This window comes from Papio anubis, chromosome 14 (genome assembly GCF_008728515.1).
Source record: "Papio anubis isolate 15944 chromosome 14, Panubis1.0, whole genome shotgun sequence".
Taxonomy (NCBI): Eukaryota; Metazoa; Chordata; class Mammalia; order Primates; family Cercopithecidae; genus Papio; species Papio anubis.
This window is the reverse complement of record NC_044989.1, coordinates 72,011,578-72,028,873: the sequence shown is the minus strand read 5'-3', so window position 1 is coordinate 72,028,873 and position 17,296 is coordinate 72,011,578. Positions and strand designations below refer to the sequence as shown.

Here is a 17,296-nt window from a genome sequence, read left to right as displayed (position 1 = left end):
AGAAGGCAGGGGGAAAGGGGAAAGTCCTGGATTGGAGAGGAGGCAGAGAAGGCCGGGGTTACGGCAAGCCAGACACCAAGCCCCAGGCCCACCCCACCCCCAACCAGTCTTGTGAAAGAAGCAGCAGTTCACGGGGCCCCACCCACTGCTTCTGGGCTGCCTCTCCCTCCAGAAGGCTGGGCCGGAAGTAGCACCTACACCCAGTCCACCCTCCCCGCCCACCCAGGCACATCCCCCTTCACAGTCACACCCTGTTCAGGTACCGTAGAGATACACACACTGACACTGCTGTGTGGTTCAAACTGTTTTATACTGAAATATGTCCGAGCTGATCCAAAAAAGCGTTGGGTCAGGGGAGAAGGAAATGATGGAAGTGGGGTGATCTCAGAGCTCCATGTAAGCAACTCTGGGAGTGTGGGCCGGTCCATCTGTCTGTCTGCCCACCCTGGCAGGACGATCAGGCCTTGGAGGTCTGGAGGAGCTCGCCGAGCTGAGTGGAGGAGGCAGGCCAGTCCCATGCTGGAGGGGACCCCACGCCCGCTCCTACAGGGCAGGAGAGTCCTCAGCTGAAGGGCTTCACCAGCTTCATGGCAGCATAGTTCTGGAGGGAGGGAGGAGACAGGGACACGTGGTGATCCCACTGGGGCAGGCACAGCCAGAGCTGCTGTCCCGGATCTGGGGCTCAGAGGACGGGGCTGAGCTGCCAGCAGGCAAGAGGCTGAGAGAGGAGGCTCGTGGCTCTTCAACCACCTGCCCAGGCCTCGCCCTCACCACTTGCCATGCATCCCATGCGGGGCTCAACACTCGGCCCTGCCTAGTGCTCCAGCCCATCAGGCAAACCCATACCCTCCAAAACTCCACCCGTACCCTCCCACCTGGGGGCCAAAGCTGCCCAAATTGCTCTGTCTTCTCCCCCATCAAGCCAGGCCCATTCCCAGGTTCCAGCTGACTGCCCAGAGGACTCTGAGCACCCTGGACCTGGCCTCTTCCGTCAGACAGGTGCTGAAGGCAGGGCCCAGGGTCCTCCCCGACATGGCAGCCCAGGGCTCACGGGTCATCACACCCTTGTCCAGAAAGCAGAGAGAGAGAGAGCTGGGGACGGGCTGTCATGGATGACCCACGGCACAGCCCAGCACTAGAGGCGGGGCGCCCTTGATTGAGCCCTGCCTGCTGCAGGATTGACAGTATCCTCCCCTCCCCACTTCTCCCCTCCAAAACCATGAAAACACATACAACACAACACAGGGCTCCTAATTGGGACAGTATGTTCCCCAGCGCCGGCCGGGGAAAGCCAACTCTGGAAACAGAGCGGGCCTCCTTCCCCGCCAAACGCCTCCTGCCTCCCCACGCTGGCCCTGCTCCCGGCTGGCTCCGAGGGGGAAGCTGAGAGGAATCAGACAGGCTGCCCCCTGTACCCCTCCCAAGGGAATTTCCAAGAGGGTGGGGGATTAGGCCAACTGCAGGGAGCTGCCCTGTCCTTGAGCCCCTCTCCACTAGGCCCTGGCTTGGGGCGGGCAGCCTCTGTCCCAAGGCCTGAAAGCCAGGTGAGGGTCACCAGGGCCCGGCCCTCATAGTCTGGTACTGGCCAAATGATTGAGTGACTTGGGTGGAGGGAGGCAGGATGTGCTCAGCTTGCAGCAAAGACCTGTGAGCAAAGCCAGTCTGCAGCCTCAGGCCCAGGCCACCCCCTTCATCCCTAGACCCCTCACCTAGGATCTGACACCCCCATACCAGGAGATGTCTCCCCTGGGAGAGGGGAGGCAGGGTCCATATTTTAAAGAGGAAAACTTCCAGAAGAACTCAAAGGAGCGTGGCCCACTGCTGGGCAGCCAGGAGACACGGAGGAGTTCTGACCAGGCCCCCCACAGTGCCGCTCTGCTCCTGCCCACAGGGATGAGGAAGGACCACAGGCTGGAAGTAACTGGAAATCTTTCCTTCCTCTCCCGGCCAGGCAGCAGGGCCTCCTTCCCCAGGCCCCTGGAGGCCTAGATCTGCGGCCCAGTAACCTCACAGTGCAGGGTGCAGCTGGCAGGGGCTGGGCTTAGGCATGTCACGGGTGGTGGTGATGCCACTTTGGACCTGCCCTTCCCCTCCCTTTGGCTTTTCAGAAGGAGGCTTGGCTTAATGAACAGCACCCAGGGAAGATGGCGGTGCTCCCCTAAGCACAGTCCCAGCCACAGAAGGCCAGAGCTGGCCTAGCGCAGCCCCTTCCTCACGTGAGCAGGAGGGATTTGCCAAGGTCACAGGGAGAGTCGGTAATCCTGACTTCAGCGACAGAGCTCTGTCACATCCAACAGGGTTTCTCCAACCATCATGTGCCCAAATGCAGATTCCCCCTCAGCAGGCTGGGGCTGGCTCGGGACTCTGAGTTTCTAGTGAGTTCCCTGGTGCTGCTGCTGCTAGTCCTCAGACCACACAGAGGGCAAGAGTCTGCAACAGCTCTTCTCTTCCTAAACTCCCATGGCCTGAGCCTCCCGAAAGAGCGTTGGACCATCCACAGTATTTTTCCTTACTCTCTGGTTTCAGTGTCTCCCCAGGGAACTGAGCGCTCCCAGTGGCACGAGGCCTCATCCTCTTCTCCCTCATCCCCAAAACACGCCCTTACCTCCCAGACACACACAGGTGCTTAGAGTCTCTGTGGCTAACTGAACACTGGCCAGCTGGGCTCCGAATGGGAGGAGGAGCTTGAGGCAGGCTGGGAAAGGTGCCGCCTGCGCAGGAAACACCAGGCAGAAGTCCTGGCGCCTGACCCCGGATCTCAGGTCACAGCGACAGCTCATGCTACAGGACACCACACGTGCACACACCCTTCCACAGTCCTGTATCTCAGCTTATATTTGTCATCTCATCTTCCTTTGCTTAAAGAGGCCTCCCACATGGTACACACCTCGGGTCCCTGCAACCTAGATCTACCCTGGACCACAGTCAGATTTTGCTGATCAACAAACCTCAGAACCTCAGAAACATTTCGCCATGGCGCCTCGGGCGACCACAGCCAGCTTAGCAGGTCTGGCCTATAGGCAGACCCGTCACCACCCTGGTTCTAGACTCTCCTTAGTCACTATGGCCCAGAGGGTAGCTGATCTGGGCATCCAAAGCAGACGTCCTTTCCCCAGCTCCTCTCGGTTCAGCTGTTAGGAACTGCATGGAAAGATGTGTGGTTTTAACTCTCTTCCTCTCTGAGATGCATTCTGCAGACACAGGCATAGGCCAGCTACAGTGGGAGGGGGGGTCTTGCCCTTTCCTTCTCCTGGAGGACTCACAGAGCAAAGAGCTCACCTAGGGGCAGTTCCCCAAGCAGCCTGTCTGCCATGGGAACAATGCTGTGGGCCAGTGGCCTGGTGCTGACCAGGACCGAGGCCTGAAGCGGGAATCACAGCGAGCCCTGGATTGGGAGTGTGCGTGAAGTAGTGTGCAGCCTACAGCCAGGCCCTTTCCTTCCCTGAGTGTTTGCGTTTTTACCACCAACATAAGGTCCTCAAGGGGTGGATTGCACCATTCTCTCCACTTTTATATAGGGTTGGAGTTTTCATATTAAAAAGGTTTCTTTTAAATTTTAAAGAGCATTAGAAATCAGGTGTCAGCCTGAGAATGCTGCAACCCCTTCAAGGTCTAAAGTATCAGAGACACCGGGGGAGGCTCCCTGGTGATCCGGGTCCCCTGATGAGTTGTGTGGGTTGGGGAAGTATAGGCAGGGACCTTCCTCCCACAAGCAGGGCCCCATAGAGCAGGGGCACGACAGCCACCTCTGGTCATCAACTGGTGATGAGCCACCTGCAAGCTCATCAACTGACTTCTTACCAAGTGAAAGGAAACCCAAATGGGCATCGAGCCGAATAAGGGCTCCTGGGCCAGTCTCCCACTCCCCAACAGCTTTCCTATGCCCACCTGCTGCAGGAGGCAGGACACACTCTATTGAGGGCCTCAGGTAGACCCTGAGATGCTCTCCCAGCCCCAGCTCCTCCCTTCCTCTGGATTTGCAACTGCTGTCAAGACAAAGGGACCTTCTCTGCTCTGCCATCGACATCTCACCTTCCTTTCAGACCCAGTTCCACACCTCCCTTCCAGAAAGGCCCCCGCCCACCGCAACCCAAAGGGCCTCATCTTCTCCTAACCCCTTGATTACATATTCTAGGGGCTTGCTGAGGACAGCTTTGTCTCACCAGGAAGGGCAAGTACTCAGTTTCTCTCACTGGACTAAGAGCCTCCAATGGTAGAACTTCGTATACCTACCAGATTGGAGACCACCCAGAGCCGGGCTCTGTATCCTCATCAGACCAGGGGCTCTCCAAGGACAGAGGTTACTTCTCTCCATTAGACTAGGAGAGCTCTTTTAGGACAATGATGAACTCCCCCATTAGACCCAGAGTTCCTCCACCATAGCGCCATCAGGCCTGCTCACCGGGAAGGCATAGATGAAGATGGCCAGGAACAGCAGCAGGATGAAGAGGATGATGAAGAGGATGATGGCCCACCGGAAACGCCGCCACAGGATGAACTTCATGGTCTTGTATGGGGAGGTGAACCACAGGAAGGAGGTGTCGGGGCGCCTGGAAGCGAGATCCTGGAGGTCAACTGGGCATCCTCTACTAGGGCTGCTTTCTCCAAACTCTGCTCTCAACAGCAGGTCCAACGGCCTGGCCCTCCGCAGTCCACCCCCAGCGCCTGCCCAGGCCCTGTCCCTAAACTAGCCCTTTGCGCTTGTATTCCGTCTCCCCCAAGCCCTTGCTACAGTGTCACCCCCACCTGTGCTGCCCTCCTCTTCTGGGTGCTGCCAAGCCCTAAGCATCCTCGGGGGCCCAGTTCTCTGCCACCCTCTCCAGGACACCTTCCTTGGTGCCCTTGCCCATTCCTGACCCAGGACTTAATCACGAACTACAGATTTAGGAGCTGGGCAGTGCCTCAAAGTGCTCCCCAGCGCACTGAGTCCCAGATAAGCCAAGCCACCTGCTCAGATGCACATGGCTGGTCCATGCTCAGGGAAGGATGGTGGGAAGAGAACATAGGAAGCTGGTTCTCTCACAACCAAGAATCTCAAAACCTTTCCCTACGCCAGCTCCACAACTCAAAGTACGTGGAGGATTCTGTGTCTCCATCATGGCCCCGTTAACTCAGACTGCACGCTGGTGTCTCATGGGTCTCTCTTTTCTTCCTGTGCAGAGCCCAGCATCCTTGGGCAAGGGTGCCTCTCACTGCTCTGCCAGCCCCATGGCACAATCATAGCACATTCCCTAAGAGGCCTGTGATGTAGGGAAGACAAGGGATTGGGCTCCCCATTTCACAGATGGGAAAATGAAGGCTGAAAGACCATTTGAAAGTCATACTGGCACCACAAGAGACCCATGGAAGGCAGCTTGGTAGGTAGGGTCAAGACCTTGATCAGGCTCTGGAACCAATCAGACCACGTGAGAGCATTTCCACTTCACCACTGTCCTAGCTGGAATGCCCTTATTGAACTTTGCTGAGATTACAACTACCCTGCAGGGAAGGTTCCATAGCACGATGTATACATGCATATGATAGCATGCTTGGCACGCAACCAACAGGTACCCAGTAGCACCTGCGTCTTGAATTCGCTGAGCCCAGTGTTCTCTGGAAAGATGCCCGTCACCTGCCCCCTAACTTACTGTGTGGCCTTGGATGAGTCATGCCTCTCTCTGAGCCGTGTGGGCTTTGTGACTTCTACATGGCCATGCAATGGGATGCCTCCTGGACTGTGCCTGTACCCCCAGACCTGTGGGCATTGGGGCTCAGGGGCTGGGCACTGACCTTGGGTCCTCAAGCTTAGGGTTCATGTTGGGCTCATCCCTGCCCTGGCCAGCGGGCCGCTCCTCATGCTCACTCTCTGTTACAATCTCCAAGGTCATTTCCAGCTTGCCCTGAGGGGACAGAGAGCGCCTGGTTAGGGGCACAAAGGCTCTGCTCAGTGGCCTGGAGAATAACCAGGCCAGGAAAAACATAAGGGCCACTTCATTATTAAAATAAATAAATAAATAAATAAAAATTAAAAAAGATGTAGGGTTTCTGAACATAAACGCAGCACCTGCTCTTCGTAAAACATTTGGAAACCTCAGAAATGTATAAAGAAGGGAGACTTTCACCCTCACGTCCACTACATGGAGACAAGCACTGTTAACATCTGCATGCATCACAGCTGATTTTCTCTGCAGGTGTATGAAATATACATTTCCATAGCTGGCTTCTTTTCACTTAGGAATATTCACTATGTAGTTGTCTATCCTTTAAAGTTTGGTTTTGAACGACTGCCAAACATTCTATGGGATGGTTGACCATAATTATTTAGTAAACTACTTATTTTGGTTCATTTAGGTTGTTTCCAACTGTTTGATAGGATAAATAATGCTGCAACAAATATCCCAGAACCTAGATTTTTAAATTTTATTGGGTTATTTATTTAGAAGAGATTTTAGAAGTGGGATGACAGAGTCCAAGGGCAGAAATATTGGTAAATGTGTTACTATATGTTATCAAATTGCTTCCTCCACACAATAAAACCATTAGCACTCCCAGCAGAAGTAAAAGGGGGGCCTGTCTTTCTGCATCCTCAGCAGCAATGAGCATTTCTATTTTAAAAATATATATAATTTAACAGACAAAAAAACCCCACATTTTAAAATACAGTAGTCCTCCCTTATCTTTGGGTTTGATTTCTAGGGTTTCAGCTAGCTGTGGGCCAGTACAGTAAGATATTTGACACACAGAGAGAAAGACCACATTCACCTAACTTTTATAACAATATATAGTTATAACTGTTCTATTTTATTATTATAGTTGTTACTCTCTTACTGTGCCTCATTTAGAAATTAAACTTTCTCATAGATATGTATAGATGGGAATAAACATAGTACATAATATGGGCTTAGTACTATCTGCAGTTTCAGGCATCCCCTGGGGGTCTTGGAACATACCTCCTGCAGATAAGGGGGGACTACTGTATCCCTTTATTTAATTACTAGAGAGACTAAATCTTTTTAAAAATGTTTTGCAGACATTGGTAATTATTTTGTGAATTATCTATGCATGTCGTTTTCTCCTTTTTCCTTTGGGGCACTAGTGTTTCTTATTGTTACCATTCTTTATATAACAAGTAGATTCAATTTCAAGGACCACTTTCAGGGTTGGCTGGCTGCCTGCAATTTCTAAGTAAACTTTCAGGGATTAACTTCTTCTCCGTGGCTGCTGTGGACTCAGGGGAAGGACGGTTCCCTCTGGCCCTCCAGTCACCCCTCTAAGCAGACCTCTCAAGGATGGTCCCTCAGAGGGTCCTGCTCGAATGGGAGAGGCATGACCCCTGTCCATTCACCCAGGAAGCCCGGATCAGAGGGAACCCAGGACACAGGTCTCTATTAAAGCCAATGAGCAGAGTATAAACAGAGTCATCTTTTGATTTAAATAGGCTTCCCCTGGGATGTGAGCCTCAAAGGAGAAGAAGGCTGGAAATTGGGAGGAAAGAGGGAGAATGCCTTGGAAAATAGAGTAAGAGGGGGGACGGGGGCAGGAGAGAGGGAGAAAGGAGGAGGAACAGTAAGCATGTATTTTCTGATGATATATTTTCTGACAATGTATATGGAAGAAGCTGCTCCCATGCCCTCCACTGGGGCTGGAGAAGCAGACTTACCGCCAGTATCTTCTTCTCACCCTCTTCTGCTACACAAGGCCACCAGCCCTTCACTGTTTTCTGCTCAAAAAGGGACACAAACCATTCTGGGTGGAAAGTGTCATCCAGCTGGTCCAAGGAGCATTTCTCGGCTGTCTTGGCTGGCTTGGGCATGCGGTTGAGATCGAGCTGCAGGGAGCCTGCAACAGATAGGTGGTTTTTGGCCAAGGGTTGCTCGAACACTGCCAGCCTGTAGCCACCCTTAGGCAGGGCAGCTTCAGGAAAAACTCAGTGACCTCCTCTGTCACCAGCTTCTATCCATGGCCGAGCCACAGGTAAAATCTCACAAACTCTCCATCTCCCCATCCATTGTTTCCCATTCCATCTATACAGCTTCCCATTCACCTACTCACGCATTCATATACATGTTCATCCACTCCTATTTACTCACCCTTAACAAAGCTACCCACCTCTTCAATGACTCATTTATGTACAAATCCATTCATACACCATCTATAAACAGCGATCCATCAATTTTTTTAAATCGTTTTTATCATGGTAAAATACATATAACAGAACATTTGTTATTTTAACCATGTTAACTGCACAATTCAGTGGCTTTAATTACAGCTACAATGCTGTACAACCATCACTGCTATTTCCAAAACCTTTGCATCCCCCAAACAAAAACTCTGCACCCATTAAGAAAGAACTCCCCATTCCTCCCTCCCCTTCGCCCTCGTAACCTCTAGTCTACTTTCTGTCTCTATGAATTTGTCTATTCTAGATATTTCATATAAGTGGAATCATACAATATTTGTTCTTTTGTGTCTGGCTTATTTTGATTTTCATAATGTTTTCAGGGTTCATCCTTGTTGTATATATCAGTAGTGTTTTTTTTTAAACCGTATTATTTTTTATGGTTGAATAAGATTCCATTCTAGATAGATACAGGTTGAACATCCCTAATCTGAAAATCTGAAATTCAAAATGCTCCAAAGTCTGAAAGTTTCTGATTGCCAACATGATGCTACAAGTGGAAAACTCCACACATATGTACTTAAACTTTGCTTCATGCATAAAATTATTTTAAATATTCTGTAAAATTCCCTTCAGATTATTCTTACAAAGTATATATGAAAAAAATTTTGTATTTAGATTTGGGTCCTATCCCAAAGATATCTTATATGCAATTATTCCGAAATCCAAAAAGCATCAAAAATCTGAAACACTTCTGGTTCCAAGCATTTCAGTTAAGAGAAATGTACCACACTTTGTTCATTCATTCATCTGTTGATGGACACTTGAGTTGTTCCCATCTTTTAACTTCATATAGTGAATAATGTTGCAGTGAACGTTAGCACACAAATGTCTGAGTCCCTGCTTTCGATTCTCTGGGGTACACACCTGGAGGAGGATTCTTGGTTCATTAGTAATTCTATGATCAGCTTTTCAGGGAACTGCCAGTTTTCCACAGCAGCTGAATCATTTTACACTCAAACCAACAATGTCCCAGCACACCAGCAATTTCTCCACATCGTCAAAACACTTGTTCTCTTCTGGTTTATTATTATTGTTATTATTATTATTATTATTGCCATCTCAGTAGACATGAAGTGGTACCTCACTGTGGTTCATCCAACAGTCTTTTTCATCTACCACCTAGTTATCCAAGCAGCCATCTTTTTATATTGTTTTATCTAATCATCCCTTTTATCCATTATCTCCCAGGATACCTTCAACTATTGGGTTGAACCATATGAAAATTCTTGTATTTAACTATCTTTGACCCATTTAAACAGCAATTTCATGTCATTTCACCTAATCTAATCATGATCTGATAAAGTCAATGGGATTGAGCACAGGCTGCTGAAGGGATTAAGAAAGATCAATAGAAAAATTATTTTCTGAAGCCAAATTAAAGAAATTCTCAAACACCATGCAAAGGTGATTCAAATTTTTCCAGTGTGGAATGCATAGTTGCTATAAGTGAATATTAAATATAACTTTTTTTCTAGTTTTCTTTCTTTCCACTCATCCATTTATCAATCTGTCCTTCCATACAGCTGTCCATCTACTTTGACCTATCTACATTCCTCTATAGCTACCATTTGTTAAGCACTATATCTGTCCATTAATTAGGTTATTATTCCACCTGTCTGTCCACTTATTCAACTGTATAGTGGCACTCATCTGTGTCTCCACCCACCCATATAGCTCTCCATCCCTCCAGTGCAGATGAATGAATGTTTATTCTATTTGAAATATGATGCCGATTAAGCAAGTATCAGAATATTAAACCACACACACACACACACAGACACACACGCACACGCACGCACACACATTATCTCAGCATGACCTACATAAGAAACTGTCAGGAAACACAGGGTAACTGGATGGTGACTTTATAGGTGCTTAACCATTACCTTTAAAAATTAAGAAATATTCAAAAGACATAAATTACATAATTAGAAAATAAATTATGAAGGTGGAAAAGAAAAATCTCATGGATATAAAAGCTAGTATTTGTTAATGGTTTTATTTTTTAAAACAAAGGATGAGTCTGTTTAACTTTATTTTGAACATGGTTTACTCAGTCAGTAAAAAAGGCAGGGTTTTTTTGTTTTTCTTTTAAAAACTAATTTTCTAAAGCCTCACTTCATAAAGGAAAGGCTGATGCCATAAATTCATAAAGTCTGTAAGAAAAAAGACTCCATAAACAATTTAAAGCATAAGAAAAATCGGGAGAAATTATTTGCAATGTATTCTTAATACATAAAAGGCTCTGAAAATCAATAATAAAAGATGAACATTGCAAAACCATGAAAAAATTCCACAACATGGATAATAAATATATTTTAAAGTTCTACCTTAAATGCAATAAAAAAAATGCAAATAAAAAGGAAATATCTTATTGGCAATTTTTTTAAATGTACAGTGGTAGCAAAAGTTTAGGGAAAATGGCACCCTGTAGAAACAGGGCACAGGTGGGAGTATAAACAAGTAAAACCTTTCTAGAGGGCAACTGAACAAAATGTTTCAAAAACTATTAAAATGTACAAAGACACATCTGCTTCTTAGAGCTAAGCAAAGATATGCACAAAAGATCCAAAGATGTGCATACACCAAGGGTGTCACTCACTTTGGAAAACCTGGAGATGACCTGAATACCCACCGAGAGAGGATTAATTAATGAAAACAGGGCCCATCTCTGCGACAAAACATAGGCAGGCATTAAGTGTGATGATGGAGATATAAATGCAGATCGATACCTACTGACCAGAAAGGATGTTCTTGGAAGATTAGGTTTTCCAGAAAACCAGGATATAAAACAGTCTGTGTAATAGAAATCCATTCATATACATATGAATATATGTGTGTATTGTATATGTATGCATATAGATGTGTATATATTAATACGTATATAAAATACTTATGTTTAAGTCTCAAATAATATATAACATAATAATCCATGCCAAAATGTTAGTGGAAATTATCTCTGGGTGGTAAGATTAAGGTGGGGAGGAGGCATTGCTTACCTGCGTTTTCTAATTCCTCTACAGGAATTATGTACAAAATAATAAATAAAATAATAGAAGTCAAACTTGGTGCCACCCTTTTTAGACCTGATGCTTTTATAACAAAGTTCTCTGTGTGCATGTGGCCAGGCCAGGTGTGCAGGGCGGGGGAACAGTCAGGTGAACTGGCAGCCTTCTCCCCACTGCCGGAAGCCACACTTCAGAATATCCCCTGCAGGGGCCCCAGCGCTCAGCTAAGACCCACTCACCTTCTCCAATCAAGGGCCACCCCAGGAGAGCTCCAGGCCACCCTGCTCCCAAGTGGCAGAGCGGATCCAGAAACCATGGATCCTGACTTCCTGGGCTGCCATTTTCACAAGCTCGCTTTATTTTTTAATCAAGGTAAAATGCACGTCACATAAATGCACCACTTTAACCATTTTAAGTGTACAAATCAGTGGCTTTGAGTATATTCACAGAGTTGTGCAACCGTCACCACCATCTAATTCCAGAACCTTTCCATCACCCCGAAAAGAAACCTCTTACTTGTCACAGTCACTCCCCATCCCCGCTTCTCCCAATCCCTAGCAACCACTAACCTATTTTCTGTCTCTATGGATTTGCCTATTATGGACATTTCATATACATGAAGTCACATAATATTTGACCTTTTGTGTCTGGTTTCTTTCACCTGGCATGTTTTCAGGTTCACCCACAGTGTAGTATGTATCAGTATTCCATTGCTTTCATGGCTGAATAATACCCCATTGTACGGACAGACCGCATTTTCCAGAGTTAACCTGTATAGCCATGACGGAGCTATCATGAACTCATTGCTCTCACGGACAAGCATGCTGGCCCCATACAATGTCTTCCTCCTTGTCCCCATATCCTAACCCTACAAGGCCACCATCACCACCTTCCCTTCAACCCAGAATCCCTGCTCCCCAGCCCCGGATTTCAGCACAGCCCTTTCCACCAGAATCCTGTCTGGCAGTAATGGGGATGGAGGCTGTGTTTGTTCATTCAGTCGGTCACGCAGGCACAAGGATGAAGAGTGACTTGAGACCCTCACTCACAGGGCTCAGTCTGTGTCAAATGTGAGGCCAGACAGCTGGCGACAGGCAGCACACACTTGCGTCCCTCGCATCCTTACAGATCTGAGTCCCGCCATCCAGCATGGCCGTGTTCAGTGCCACCTCTACTGACAGGTCCACCCTCAGTGGCCACCAATCACTCTGACATTGCTGTGTCTCACACACCTCACTTAACACTGGGACACATGACCCTGAGCTCCCTGAAAGCAGAAAGCAGGACCACTCCTCCTGCTAGGCTTCCCCAAGGGTCCAACAGTGGCATAAACACACAGTGTGGGTGCTGGGGCAGCCCCCAAGTGCAGAATGGGATTCTAGAAATGGTGCTTACCCAGAAAATCATCAAAGGAGAACTTGTCATTGTCCCAGATCTGGAATATCACTCGTGCTGGGATTTTGCTCTCAGTCTTGTCCAGCCTCCAGAAGGCATCCTGACCCAGAGGAGGAACAGAGAAGGATGCAAGGAAGCAAGGTTAGAGAGAGGCAGTGTGCCCTTCCAGCCTGGAGGCTGCCTGGAGGAGACAGAGGAGTAGGACATCCCCAAGGGTCTTGACAGAGTCAGGTCCTGTGGGAAGACTGGGAAAGGCAGATCCCAGAAGGCCCAAAAGGGCCCAAAAGGGCACCATGCAGGCTCAGTTCACATAAGATGGCTCCATTAATCCTCCCAATTCTGTAAGTCAAAGTCGTCACTACCATTTTGCAGATGTTGAAGGAGAGGCTTGGAGAAGTTAAAGGAATGTGCCTGAGGTCTGACCACTAATAATAATAACATTAATATCATGCTTCCTATGCATTGGCCCTCTACTGCTATGAACTCATTTATCCTTCCAACTACCTATGAAGGAGATATTATCTTCACAGTGGAGGAGACCAAAGCGAGTAATTTGTCCGAGATCACACAGCTTGGAAGTGGCAAGCTGGATCCAAATTCTGGCAGCCAGGTTCCAGAGTCCTGCTCTGTACCGTAAACCCTGCTCTGTATCTGGCATCTCAGGGTCAGGGTGGGGTAACTGAGACTCTGAGGGACCCCACCCCAGCCTGGCTGTCACAGAAGGATCTCCCAGCACGCTGCTGTAAGGAGTTGGCACTGGAATCTAGACTCCAGCTCCTCCCTCTCCACCCCACCCAACTTCACTCCAAGAGCTTGCCCCAGAGCAAAGCCAAAGCCTGAAGTACTGGGAAGTTTTGTCTCCTACTGAAAGGAGAGGAGGGGCCCTTCTCTCCCCACCCCATCTCCCTCAGACCAGCTCGCCTGGAACAAGGTCATCTTGGGCTTCCTCCCGCTGAGATTTCATGGAGCCACTGAGCGGTGTGGGACTGCACACGCGGAGGCCGGAGAGCACCCCTCAGTCCAGCCATACTCAACCCCCAGCACTGTCACTAGGGCTTTCCAGCGCAGTCTTGTTCTCTGGTTTCTCACTATAACTCTCCCCTGGGTGAGTGGCAAGGACAGGAAACAGTGTGACCATCCTGCAGACAACAGGTGCCAAGTCCTGAGTGCCGGGTCAGAGCAGGGGCCTGGACCCAACTCTGCAGGGGAAAAGCTCCACTGAATGCCTGGTAAACCCACCCTTGCTGTCCAGCCAGGGCCTGCTGTGTGGCCAGCCCAGCCTCAGAGGTTGTCCATGGAAATCCCAGTGAGCACCCGAACCGAAGACCACAATCCCTTCCCCGTGAAGACTGGTCACCGTGCAAAGCACCAGCCACGGCCTGGACTGCTGCCTGGGTTGGGGAAGGGGCTCAGGTCTCCAGCTGGCCCCTCGCCTCCAGCCCTCTGTCTGGTGTCTCCCCCCTTTTCCGGGCCCCAGCCCTTCTGCAGGTGCCTCCCTCCTCTGGCGAGCTTTTATGGCCAGCTCCGCAGGCCCGCCTGCATGGCCCGCCAGCAGCCTCCATTCCTCTGGCCGGCTTGGTTTATGGGCTCGGTAATGAGCCAGAGGTTCAAACGGCCCCTGGTGGGAGCAGCTGGGCTGGGGCTCCAGCCTGGGGAATGAACCCCCCCAGGTCCCAGGCGCTCATTATGCTCCTGGCCTGGGCGCTTTTACTAGCTGTTTATTTGCAGGGTGGGTGCCTGACGCGCAGGCAGGCCCCAGTGGGTGTGCTGGGCTCCAGGTGGGGAGCCGGGCCGGGGCAACCAGTGGTGGTTCAAAGCCGCCGGATGAAAGGAGACCTTGTACTTTACGACAGTCTCGTCTGGTTAATGGGGTCCCTGGAGGGCCTGCCTGCCAGAGGCCCTGAACCCCACGGCAGAGGCCTGACTCTGTGGCAGGCCCAGGGAGCCCAGAGGCTGTGCAGCGCCCCTGCATAAACCCACCTCAGACTCGATCCTTCAGCCCAGCCCAGCTAACTGGTGCCCCACTGTGGCCATGGCTCTGCCTGCCTCCCAGGGTCCCTTCACTCCAAGAGGGACCCTCTGGGTCTGCCTTCAGCCAAGCCAGTTTCTGTCTGCCACTTCTGGTTGACTTCAGAGCCACCTGGCCCCTGTTTCCGTTTCTCAGCCTCCTCTTCTGACCTTCTCTGCCCCTCCTTCCAGCCACCTTCTCCCCAGAGCCTGGCATCATGTAGAACGTCCCTTCCCCTCTGGCCTTCCGTCTCAGCGATCCTCTCCTTCAACTTCCTGACCCCTCTTCCTCCTCTCCATCCCTGCTCCCCCAGGGGCTTCTCATTGTCCTAAGTCTGGCCCAGACCCTCTTGGCCATCAGGCAGTCCCTTCCATATCCTGTCTTCCTCTGGAACTCGCCCACAGGTTGGCCCCACTCTCCCCTTCTTCATTCCTCCTGACCAGGCTGTATGATAAAGAGACAAAACCACATCGTTGCCAGAATGGAGTCACCCCAAATTCTTAATCAGCAACCACAACTGGGTCCCCAGAACTGCCAGGTAACCCTCTCTGTGATGCCAGTCACACTCCTCCCCATCTCTCTGTGTCCCTCCCCCACCCACTCAGCACAGCAGCTCTTTCCAGCTTTTTCCACTGGTCTCAAGTCACCTGCCCCAGTACCGGATCATCTCTCCTCTTACTTCAGAGACAAAAGCAGAAACCTCCATTCCAGCCACTCCTTATCCACATCTCCACCTGTCATGAGGAAGGGGCTGTCCCACCTCCCACTCCTCTCGGTCTCAGTCCCCATCCATGTCCAGCCCTTCTAGGTGAGCCCTGGGGGTGCCACGTGCGGCACAGCCCCCCCTGTCCACTCCCAGGCCTCCTCTCCCTCTGTCCACAGCAGAGCGGGCGGGGGCAGTGCTGTGTCTTGGGGCAGATGCAGCCTTGGCTTTCTGATGGAAGCAGGCTTGTGACAGGCAAGCACACCGAACAGCAGCAAACAAGGCTCAACCTGCAAACGGCCCAGGATTTCCTTGACCTCACAGAACCCTGTTGCTCAGTTCTGCTTTCTGCCAGTCACTCCACAGCAATGGCTCGGTAAAGAGATCCACTCAACCCTGTTGAATCCGTGTTCTCTTTTGTTTCATGGTTTCAGAAGGCTCCACAGAACATTTTGCTTTCTCTAACATGCAGGTGACTCTGCATGTTAGGCTGGGAAGGGCCATGCAGAGGGGGTGTAATGAAGAGAACTAAGAAAATCCAGGCACCGGAACGCATCATATATCCCCTTCCTTTCAAGAGACAAGGAGTCATAGAAGCTTTGAGGCTTAAAGCCTTGGGCCACCTCTGGAAGGAAATTGGGCCAGCAGAACCTAGATGCCAGAGAGGCATTTACCCCCTTGAGTAGGAGAGCACCTCAGGGTGGGACAAGGATGGTCAGAAGTTACAGCAGAGGCCCCTCTGCCTCCAGCCAGCATAGCCCTGAAGTCTCCACTGCCCTCAGCGCCCATTCTGTGTTCTGGGGGCTGCTCTCTGAGGGCAGGCCTAGTCCTAGCAGGAAGAGGCCGGCTGCCCTCGAGTTCTGCCTAGTTCAGGGGTAAAAAGTTGATGCCCCAGATGAGACCTAAACTAGCAGATGCTGAGACACAGAGACCGAGGTCCCCAAATCCAGCCTCCCCTCTGGCTGATGCAAACCAGGTCTCCCCAGGTGCCTTTGGCCTGCAGTGAGAGGCGGGAGTGGAGAGAGGAGGGTGATGGCTGTGGGCCTGCAAGCACAGAGCCGCTCCAAGTGACTGCCCAGCTTGGACAGTGACCATAGGCACAGATGTGGAAAATGGGGTATGGGAAAGACTTGGCCAAGCAACTCCCAATCCTGTGGACACCGTGATCTATAGATCAGGCTGGCCTTCTCGGGAAGCTCCCCCATGGGGTCTGCCCCACTGCCCCTTTGAAGGCCATGCTGGGTGTCCCTACTCTGCCCACTCAGACCCCATGATCCTTCCTGCTGCTTAACTTGCCTGAGGTAGGGAGGGAGGCAGTGACTTTGGGATCTGGATTTAGCTACAAATGATGGATATGGCACTGTGTGGTCATGAGGTGGCCATGGGGTGACGGCAGTGCTGGGGATGGGAAAGATGGTGACAAGGGGTGGATACAGAGATGGTGGAGGCAGTAATGAGAGCAGGGGTAGGACCATGGTAGTGCCAGGAACGACGGAACAGTGGTGGTTACATTGGCAGTGAGGAGGCAACAGTCGTGATAACACCAGCAGTGATGGGACAGCAGCCATGGTGACATTGGCTGTGATGGGACAGAGGCCATCACACAATGCTGAGACAGCAGTGGTGGTGACACTGGCAGTGCCGGGACAGTGGAGGTGGTGGCCATGTGGAGATGGCGGTGGTAGCTCCAATGTGGTGGGGCAGCAGTGAGATTGTGACAGTGGCTGGGCAGGGACTTGGTGGCCAGGTCAGGGTAACTTTAGAAGCCCTGGTGCTGGCACCACGGGGAATGGGAAGGACACTAACCTTCTTGGCAACAGTACAGACTTGCTCAGCCGGCAGGTAGTCGAAGGGGAAAATGAACCTCCAGTTGAAGTTGCCTTCACCTCCCAGGGAGCGATAATGCACGTCTGTCTTTTGCTTGTGTTCTTCAAAGCCAATCATCCAACTAGACATACACATTTTTAGAGAATGGTTCTCATTAAGATTTCCAACACAGCATATACATTGTCAACTTAGGC

General features: G+C 50.4%; 1 protein-coding gene across 16 annotated transcripts in view; it reads right to left on the bottom strand.

The window, feature by feature from the left end:
* Window positions 1–291: 291 nt before the first annotated feature.
* Window positions 292–17,296, bottom strand: part of DYSF (dysferlin) — a 231,439-nt gene continuing 214,434 nt past the window's right edge. For all 16 annotated transcript variants that reach the window (XM_021924954.2, XM_021924952.2, XM_021924957.2 and 13 more), the window contains 6 exons: window positions 17,082–17,223; window positions 12,565–12,664; window positions 7,640–7,818; window positions 5,770–5,879; window positions 4,403–4,550; window positions 292–601 (listed from right to left, as the gene is read on the bottom strand). In XM_021924954.2, coding sequence (XP_021780646.2) covers window positions 563–601; window positions 4,403–4,550; window positions 5,770–5,879; window positions 7,640–7,818; window positions 12,565–12,664; window positions 17,082–17,223 — 718 coding nt within the window. In that variant the 3' untranslated portion in view covers window positions 292–562. The remainder of the gene's footprint in view (window positions 602–4,402; window positions 4,551–5,769; window positions 5,880–7,639; window positions 7,819–12,564; window positions 12,665–17,081; window positions 17,224–17,296) is intronic.